General features: G+C 55.1%; 1 protein-coding gene across 1 annotated transcript in view; it reads right to left on the bottom strand.

Annotated features, from left to right (window-relative positions):
• Nucleotides 1-8,284, bottom strand: part of LOC102372584 (glycogen phosphorylase, muscle associated) — a 20,532-nt gene extending 12,248 nt beyond the window's left edge. The window contains 9 exon segments of the mRNA XM_025214931.1: nt 83-359; nt 721-901; nt 1,058-1,165; nt 1,256-1,371; nt 1,543-1,726; nt 2,027-2,116; nt 2,328-2,480; nt 5,166-5,241; nt 7,783-8,284. Coding sequence (XP_025070716.1) covers nt 83-359; nt 721-901; nt 1,058-1,165; nt 1,256-1,371; nt 1,543-1,726; nt 2,027-2,116; nt 2,328-2,480; nt 5,166-5,241; nt 7,783-7,966 — 1,369 coding nt within the window. The 5' untranslated portion in view covers nt 7,967-8,284.
• Nucleotides 8,285-10,045: the final 1,761 nt, after the last annotated feature.

The following is a 10,045-nucleotide window of genomic DNA, read 5'->3' as shown; positions in this document are numbered from 1 at the left end:
ATTGATCTTAAGGGAAGGAGAAACCGGAGCCTTAGTTCATGTTAATGGGGACAGGGGCACTCCCCCCCCCATGCCCCCCCACCCCGCTGCGCCGCACCACACCCCAGCCTGCACTTACCCATGTGGTGGGGGCCTGGGTGGCCAGGAGGGTGTGGCCCCTGGTTCATGGGCGGGTGATGTGGCTGCATCCAGGGCGGGGGGCCATTGGGGTTGTGCTGCATGGGGTGCCCGCCGTGCCCACCCAGGCTAGGCATGGGGTGCGGGAAGTTGTGGGGCCCGCCTGGCCCCCCAGGCCCCCCGTGCATTCCGTGGTAGGGCCGGTTCTCCGAGGGGCCCGAGTTCATCCACAGGGGGCGGCTCTGGCAGGGGAAGAAGAAGAGGGGGAAGGTCAGACGTCTCTAGGGGATTCCAGCTGCTGCGGTGCCCCTGCCCATGTCTGCTAATCCCAAAACAGACCTAGTGCCCACCCTGGTGCCAGCGAGTGCCTCAGCCCTGCATGGAGGGGTCCCCCTCAGCCTGGCACAACAGTCCTGCTATGGCCCCTCATCACTTCAGATGAAGACTGCACAGCTGACTGTCCTGGCTCCATGGTGGAGACCAAGCTGGCCCCTGCTCCTGGCCTAGCTTCCCCTGTGGGCAAACAACAGCTGCGCCACCCAAGTGCGAAGCATCCCAGGTGGATGCACCTCCCGGCCTGGCCACGTGGGCCCAGGTACTCACTGGTGGTGGCTGGCTGCTTCCTGGTCCCGCTGGTCTGGGCCCGCTTGACAGAGGGGTGGTGGTGGGTCCTGAGGAGGAGCCCACAGAGGTGGGTACGGGCGCTTCACCCAGCTCAGCCATGAGAGACAGGTACTCCTTGTCCATGCGCGCCTTGTCCTGGGCCGACTGCGGGTCGCCAGGCCTGGGGGCAGACACACAAGAGGCCCTGGTCAGCACTACGGCAGGGGCAGATGGACCCTGTAGCGAGGTCATCTCAGAGCCACCCTCTCCGCAGCAGCGTTAGGGGAGGGTGCGACACACTGATGCCCACCCCCGCGCCCCCCAGGCCCAGCCTCACCTGGTGAACTTGCAGTCGGAGGCAATGTGCCCAGCTCCCCCGCACTTGGTGCACAAGGTGGTGTTGGTGATGCTACGGGTCTCGGCGCTCTGCCATGGCCGCAAAATCCTGCCAGGTGGATGGAGAGGAGGATGAGACTGGCGCAGCCCCCAAAGGACCCACCCCCGCTCTGTGCCCACCCAGCTGCCCAGGTCCTACCTGTTGTCGTCCTCTCGCAGGGTCCCATTGAGGCGGGCCAGCTCCCGCAGCTGCATCTTCCGCAAGTCGTTCTGGTCCTCGGGTGTCTCAATTCCCTGCTTCAGGATATTCCGGATCTGCCGAGGTGGGGAGGAAAGAGGGGGGTGAGATGCTGCTTCAGCAGGGGAAGCTACTGCCTGCGGTCCAGCTGCCCCATGGGGCGAGGGCAGGGCCAACTTCCTCCCTCCTTGGGGGCATCAGCAAGCTACAGTCCCCTTCCCCCACAACCCTGCACTCAGCCCCTTTACCTGCTCCACAGCTTTCTTCACATTCTCCATGGTGTTGGCAGTGACCAGGGCATGCAGGGGCTCATCCTCCCCAGGCAGCATTTGGCCGTCCTTGCGGCCCACCTTGCCCTCCTTCACGGACCCCTTGCCGCGAATCATGATCTTGGCGTTGCATTCCTTCTCGATGTTCTTCAGCGTGTTGCCTCTGCAAAACCAAGACTCCCATTAGAGGCCAGATCAGGGAACCAGTGCATCACCTGTTCTACCCATGGCAGGGTTGTGGCAGGGGGGAAGAAATGTCTCCTGTTAGGGTTGACAGCAGTTGCACAAAGGGGTTAGGTAATGGATGTCTCTGGGATGGTTCAGAAGGAATGACTGTGCCTCAGGGACTAGCAGGTCCCTTCCAGCCCCACTTCTCTAGGATTGCAAACCCCAATTCAGATGGTTGCCCCAGAAGCACCTCCTACCAGCTCTGACCCCCTTCCCACACCATGGTGCAACTCACCTGGGCCCAATCAGAAGCCCGACAAAGTTGATTTCGGGGTACTCGTCCTGTGGAATCATCACCTTATCGCTCACTCGGGTTGCCGGAGGCCTGAAGGATTAGGAAAACCTATGTCAGGATGGGTGTGGCCACGGTGCACAAGCTGAGAGGGAACCCTGGCTAACGAGGCAAGGACCCTCCCCTGATCTGGGATGAACCTAGCTTGGCGAGAACCCACCCAAGGGTACCACACGGAAACGTGGCCTGAAAAATCACTCGTGGGGTGCCCCAGCTGCATGCCACACTGCCCAGAAGGTCTTACTTGTAGTCAGCCGGGGGCTTGAAGTCTGGGTTGAGGGCCACCATCTCGGTGATGAGGTTGTGCCTCTCCTCCTCCAGCTTCTTGCGGGTGCGGAACTCGCGGGTGTTCAGCCGCTTCCCCTCGCTGTTGTAAATGGGCTCGGGGGAAGGGGACCTGCAGAACACAGGGGTGGTTACTCCTCGTGCCGCCCACCCCCGGGGACCACTTACAAGTACAGCTCCCCCTCCACCCTAGCCTCACTTAGGCAAGTCAGAGCTACGGGTGCAAGCCAAGGGAAGGAAGGGGCGAGTTTGCTCATTCCTGTCTCATCGCTATGGGGCCGGGAGATCACAGCAGAGCGCTGCCTGCTCCCAGGGGGGTGGGAATTGTGATGCTACGGAGGTTGCCAACAGATGTGGGGACAGCAGCTCTGCCATGAGAGTGCCCGCTGCGTCTCTGGGGGAGGAGATTAGTTTGCAGAGAACCAGCTTTCCGCCTTCACCAAGTTACAAGTTTACAGAGGCTCCTAGCGTGGGTTCAAGTAGACTTTTAACACCGTAGCAAGAGCAACAGGAGCGCTGAGGCTTTTATCAAAAGTGACTATCCCTGCTGGCAACACCAATTAAAGCTAGGGAAGAGCCCCAGCGTGAAGAGACGGTCCTGGCTGCTGTCCTGGCTTTTCCTTCACTGTGCTGGCAACTTCAAGGCCGGCTCTGGACCTGGGCTCTGCGTTTAAGGCTGGGTCAAACCGCCTTTGCTCGTTCCGCAGTCTGGACCTGTAAACCTTTGTGGGAAGCCCCGTTTCCTCCCCAGGTTTAGATGCCCAGAAAGCAGATGCTTTGGCTCGTTTGGATTTAAGAGCAAAGTGCCGTAACGCTAAAATAAAAACGTCAGTTTGATTTACCACAGCTGTATTTGCGGTAAGAAAAAAAAAAAAAAGATCACACTCCCAGAATTTTGGTTAGGTTATGGACCTCTTTAAAAACATGTTGAAGGAAAATTTAGGATTAGCTGCAAGAAGGGAAGAGATTATGTGGATCAGGTTATCAAAAAAATACATCCCGGAGGTAAATCAGAAACCTACACCCTTGTTTTAGGTTAAGAGAAACTTTGTCTAGCTGGTTAAAGCAAGGATTAATAAAATCAGTTGATCCCACTGTCTTCTCAGCCTAAAGTGAACTGTCAACACATGAAATAAAAGGTCAGGTTTGATCAGGACTAACCAGGTCTGGATTAAGACCCCGCTTCTAAGATTTGAATCAAGTGCAATGCAACCCAGTAGCAGACAGAACACACATGAACACCCCCCCCCCCCCCCCCCAATGAGATTTTGCCCTCCCAGCTGGGTTTTACTAACCAGCTTAAACTCGCGTTAGCTAGCAAGTGGTTTAGAAACACACGTTTAACACATTCAAGGAACACTGGAATATTCAAGTGGCTTAATTTTAAGATGACACCTTCACAAATTAACGCTAAAACCACGTCATGTCATGCAGTTTGGATTCGGTAGCGCTGCAGGAGAGCGATTAAGAGTGAAACCCTTCTGACACTTGAGCACAAACCCGGTGGAATGACTGTCTGGACCGCTAACGGCTCAGTATTTGGAAGGTCAGACCGCTCTGGCGCGGGTCTCTTTTGCTGACTTGATGGCTCAGTGTTAAAGGCTGTCATAACAATGCCTTGTCTTTAAAGAAAAAGGTTAAGACACCAATAACGCTCCCCCAGCATCCGGCTGGATTATCAGTCACATGTTAGAGAAGACCTAATCTGTCAGGTTAATTAAGACCAACTGTCCCATCTTCATCCCCCCCTCTCCATAAAACCAAGTGCAGGGGGAGGAAAAAAAAGGATTGTTTTAAAACCTAGTCCCTCTGGAGAATAAAAGGGTTAAGAGTCCTCTGGCAATCTCTGCCTAGTGACCTGCAATAATGGGTTAAATAAGGTAGCCGCTGAAACCCTACTGAGCCGTCCCGGCTGTGCAAGGGAGTGCAAACTCTATGCGCTAAGGGAAACCAGAGGATTCCTCTGAGGAAAGGACGCAAAAAACCCCCAAAACAGCTTGGGAGGTGAGCGGCTTTGCTAGCCGACCCACCCCCTGTACCCTCTGCTGGGTCGAAGGAGCCTTTTGAAAGAGTTATTTCAGGTGTGCCACATGCTGGAACGCAGCAGAAATTTCCAAGCTAGGAGAACAGGGATCAGGCCCCTGCTGTTCCACACTAACAAGCCAATTAAAAAACAAAGTGGTTAATTGCTGCTTCTCCCAGGGATGCAGCTCAAGCCAGGCAGACACCCAGTTGGCAAAAAATACAAATGAAAACCCTTCAACATCCCTGTTTGGAAAAGTGTACCCCACCCCCCACAAAACGGATGCCCCTGGAACCCACAGCTGGGCTGGGTCTATATAATGGCAGGCAGCTGAGACATTGATTAGAAAACTCTTCTGATTTCCAGGAAAAAAAAAATTCATTCATTCATTCTCTGCAGTATCAGCTGATCAGAGCATGCTTCCAAGCTACTCACTGGACCATGCCATTAAAAAGGTAAAATAAAATAGTCCTTAAAAAGATGCACCTGTGACAGGCCTGAGACCAGGTGTTAATTGGCTACCTTCACCCCTCCTTGGATAGTCAGGTTAATTGAACCTACGGGCTAAGGGAAGTCCTTTCCCCCTGGGGGTCTGGCAGGGCTCAGGCTAGTGCCGCTGCTTCCCTAACCCCAGCTCCCTGCCCCATCAGAGCACTGCAGCCGTCTGCCTAGCGCCGGATTGCATTCAACTGACACATTACGATGCCACCGAAAAAAGATGTATTAAAAAAAGGTAAAAGTGTTACTGTCAGCTGGTTACAACTGTTTCCCAACCTGTCCTCAGGGTTAGGGGGGATTCCCAGGTCTCCTGTGCGCAGTTTACGAGTCAGGTCTTCTATCTGCAGTTGCACTGGAAGAAACCAGGTTAGGAAAGAAAAAAGGATGGAAAAAAGACAATGTTACCAAAAAACAAATCGCAACTCTCAACATCAAAGCATGAAGAACGGGGAGACTTTGCAAAGGGATGACTGACATACGCCCAGACCAGAGGAGACCCCGCCGCGTTATGCCAGCCAGCCAAATTCAGTGGGGAATCCACAGCGGTCGTATTTACATCTAGCCAGTCTTCTTCCAAGAGGGTTGTTCGTTAGGAGGCAAAGCACTCGTTTGGGAAGGGGTTAGCAGGCTCCAAGAGATGAGCCAGGCCCATTCTGGAAGCAGATCCAGGGCGTGTGGCAGATGCTGTGGCAATTTCAGGGCTCCCCCCGCTGTTTTGGGGGTCTCTATCAAAGTCTCACTACTGATTTTGGAGCCAATTACAAATGCACCTTGGCTGAGGCTGCCCACGTCACGATAGCAGACGTCTGGCCTCCTGCAAGGAGGCAGCAACTCACGGATGGTGCTGTGTGCCTGTGCAGGGTCTGGTAATTAAGGCAACACTTTAGGGCAAAGGAACAGTGATGGCTGGGGGGGGAAGCCGCACATGCTGCACTGTGCTGGCGGCTCCGGCCTACATCTGGCCCCCACAAGTGCTCGGCAGGTTTCAGGGGTGGCGAGGCGCACACACTCAGAGCAGACATGACACCCGAGCAGCTGAGTAGGGCTTGGTTGACCACGGAAAGATTGGGGTCCTCGAGCCCCCACTGCTGTGACGTGGCTGATTTCAGGGGAGGACGTGCGGGGGGCAGGTGCTCATCCTCTCACCAACCCTGCAGAAGGCACTGGTGTGTTGTGCACACTTCTTTCCTTTGCACAGACTGAGAACTTGGAGCAGCAGTGACCTCTCCTGACCACCGACTGGGCTGGTTGACTTTTGGGGCTGCCTGGAGCTGGCCTTGGGAGCAGAGGAACCTCGCTCTGTGGGAGATGCCCTGCGCATGGGGAACTAGGACACTCCCCATCCTCAGCAGCCTTCTCAAGGCCGCTGCTCTACAAACAGCCCTGGCTTCTCTCATGACCCTGTGCCTTGAGTTACCTCTCTACCTCAAGCCCCCTGGGATAAGGCGCAAACACTGGTGACGCTGCTGTGACAGCAGTTGCATCCTGTGGAGTGGGAGCTGAAACTGCACGGCTCCTTTTCTTTTCCTCCTTGACCACGGATGGCATTAGTGCAAAGCAACTTTCCTGACTAACCTCTGCTGTAGGAGCAGACCCCTTGCCATCCTTTTTTTTTTTTTTTTTTTTTTTTGTATTATAGCACTTAGTCAAACTCAGTTTAAATTTCTGCTTTGGGATCACTTTAGGGCAGAGATAAAAAAGAGCAAAGCAGAAAGGTCCTGTTTTGACCAGGGGGTTGAACTAGATGCCCTGCTGAGGTCTCTTCCAACCCTTGTTTTCTATTAAATCAGTCTAAAATGGACTGGAAACCTGTCCATTCAGACTCTCAGCCAGCTCACAGCACAGCTGAACTGACAAGGCCAGGTCCAAAGCGTGTCAAAGCTCTCAGCATCTGTGCAAAAGGAAGAAGTGGCGGCTTGCGCTTGACCCTAACGGAGCAGGATCTCACTGTCTTGGGAAGAAGAGCTCGCTGTATGTAAAGCGCCAGCGGCCATGCAAAGTCTCGGGCATGTTAGAGTTTTTGCCCATTTCTCACTCTCCTGGCTTACATTTGGACACGTCAATATAGCATCACTGCTCGCAATGGAAGGCAAAGTTAACGTTAAACCTTGTGTTTAAGAGCCGAGTCGCTGACACATCATTCTTACCCCCAACGGCAAAAATCAGAACATTTGACACTTCCCTGGTTTCAGTTACCGTTCCAAACCCGTGTCCCAGCCGTCTCCCCTTCCCAGCTGTCTGCCAGCAGATACAGAGCTCAGACTACAGGGAGCTCCAACCACAAGACAAGTTGAAGGTTTAATTGTTTTTCTTTTTTTAGTTTTTTTTGCCAAAAACATATAAAAGGTGGAAGCAAACCATCTCATTTTCCTTCCGGAAGCAAAACCACCTTGACCTTTGCCACCTTGAGCACATAGCATTTTAACGACTAGACTCTAAGCTTTGTAACAATTAAGCAAGCTAAAACGCAAGTCAGATCGAGGCTGGGTGTGAAAGGGTTTCTGTGCAAGGCTGTGCTGTGAACGGAGGTACTTGCTTCCACATACCACATTTGGTTCGGAGGCAGGGTTCTCCACAGGGATCGCAGCCAGGCAATTACTTGCTGCCGCTAATTAGGCGGCGACAAATTAATCCCCATGGGACCCCCCCTCACGCACAACACCCATTTCCAACCGCACCAGTGGAGAACGCTGCTCCGGCCCCAGCGAGCGGGGAGCTGCGATGGTGCGCGACTGAGCAGAAACATGAGCGTTATCGTGTCTAAGGAACATGGTCACAATAACCTGAAGTCTAGAAGAAACACAGTTAAATGGCCCAGACGCTCCACAGCCAGCAACAGCCCCGGGATGGGCACTGCCAGGACATTGGCGGGAGGAAGAGAACGTGGATTTACCTATGTAAGCTCGCTCCTGCTCCCGGGTGAGGCCAGGAGGGATGACTGTGGGCATGCCCGGGATGACCGTCTTCTGCTCCAGGGAGTCCTGGTTCCATCTGCTCCTCTTCCGCTTCTTCGGGAAATCTGAGGACAAGCACCTTTCTTTAGGGGAGCTTGCACGTGTCTCACTGAACACGTGCATCTTGCAAAGCCCAGGGGACGCCAGCTGCCACCCAGGGCAAACACGCACTCCTCCTTCCCCAAGCTAGACCCAGTCTCTGGTCTGGATACTGAGAGCAGTTACAGCAAGGCAGCAAAGATACTGGACTGACATCCTAGTCCCCAGCCAGCCCTAACAAGCGCAATAACTCAAAAGTGTTGCGTCGTCCCCACAATAGTTTTGGTTCCTCACTTTGGTCATATGTGAAATGGCAGCCTGTCAGCCCTCGTACCAGGCCTCCAGGCACCACTGTGACAAGGATGGGCAGGGAGAGCAGCATTTCACCAGCAAAAAAAAAAACAAAAAAAAAACAACACTTTGCTCCCTGGAGGCTTTTATCTACTGCCAATCAGCACACGCCCGAGCTGGCTGCTCAGGGGCGCTGGGCTGCCAACACAGGAGGGGAATATGAAGCCCTCCGGAGAGCGGTGCACAGAGACACTCCGCTTCCTGTTTCCGTGCACAGTGTGGACATAATGCAGCTCTGAGCTCCGCCGGCGACATGGCTGCCTCCCGCAGCACTGGGGCATAATTAATCTCCCCGCTGCACAGCCCCTTAAGGAGATCTTATGCCGAGCCCGCTGATGCCGGATGACGCCATTGGAAGCTCTGGCCATCCCACAGCAGCTTTCCCCCTCAGACTAACGCGGGAACAGCGGCTGTTTATGAGGAGGCCGTCTCTGCTCCTGCCTCGCTTCCGCGCCAAGTACAGCCGCACGGAGAGGATCCGTCTTTGCTAACAAACTGGCTAGGAGCATGGCTAGCAAAGCTGGGGAGAGGAAGATGAGGCCGACAGAGCCTTCCTGCTCCATTTCCTCCCCCTCCTACTCAGGCCTCCATTTTGGTGGCTGATTCCCCTGCTAATGTTCAAGCAGCAGGCCTGGCCTCTACCAAGGCCAGCGCCCAGAATCACCCCGGGGCTGAACTGTGCGCGGCAGAATCCCAAGGACCCCATTTGGGGGGCATGTGGAGGAGCCCCCTCCCCACAGGCACTTTCACTGTCCAACCCCCTTCCCATCTGCTCCTTGCCCTTGGACAGGCGCCGTCTCTGCCCCACAGCCACCTCCCAAAACTAAGCTCAACTCCCCCACTCCTTACAGTCACCTCCCTACTCCCCCCCCACCTAATGCCTTTGGTCACCCCATCCCTCCCCTCCAGACTTCCCCCCTAATTTTGGCACTGAAATTTCATGCCCCCAAACCTGCAGCCACCCCCTTTATCAGCCTCCATACCACGCTAACGCTGCCTGCAGCGAGCACCCCTAGCTCCGTGTCCCCCAGGTGCCTCTCCCAGCCCTCTCCCCACAGCCGAGAAAACCCCGTCACCCTCTGCTCTTAGCACTGCACCTGCCCCACAGCTCTAGTCCACGTCACCTGGACCCCCTCCATGAGGCACACACTGCTGCCCTGCACCCCGGATGAGGACAGACTCCCTGGGCATCAATTAAACCAGCTACCAGCTTCTCTGGCCCTGACAGGCCCTCACCCATGACCCCCACAACACCCAAGCCCATGTACATGCCCCCCACAAACACCTCCTGTGACTCAGTTCACACCTGTGTGACCATTTGTTAATCCATGTAAGAACTGACCAACTCCCCAGCAGGCCCCAAGGGACCATCCACCACCCAACAGGACCCTGAATCCCACCCCCCTAAGCCCCCATGATCTCCAGCACTTGTGAGACTTGGAGGCAGACTGAAAAGCCAGACCCCAGCGTGCCACTCTGGGCCCCGTCTGTAGCTCTGGTTCTGCCCCCCACGTGCTTACACCAACGTTCCCCTAAGAGCAGACACAGCCCCCACCTGCACTTGATCCCCACTGCTCCATGGACCCCACTCATATGTGGACCTCTTACTTGCCTGTGATACTCTATGTCCCCCCATGCACCTGACCCTACCAACTTCCCCCACAGCTGCTCATGGGATGCCCTCCACACACTCCTATGCCCTCCATGACTGCCCCCATGCACCTAACCCCACCAACTTCCCCCACAGCTGCTCATGGGATGCCCTCCACACACTCCTATGCCCTCCATGACTGCCCGCATGTGCCTCTACCC

Source organism: Alligator sinensis, unplaced genomic scaffold, assembly GCF_000455745.1.
Source record: "Alligator sinensis unplaced genomic scaffold, ASM45574v1 scaffold1302_1, whole genome shotgun sequence".
Taxonomy (NCBI): domain Eukaryota; kingdom Metazoa; phylum Chordata; order Crocodylia; family Alligatoridae; genus Alligator; species Alligator sinensis.
This window is presented reverse-complemented; position numbering and strand designations above follow the sequence as displayed.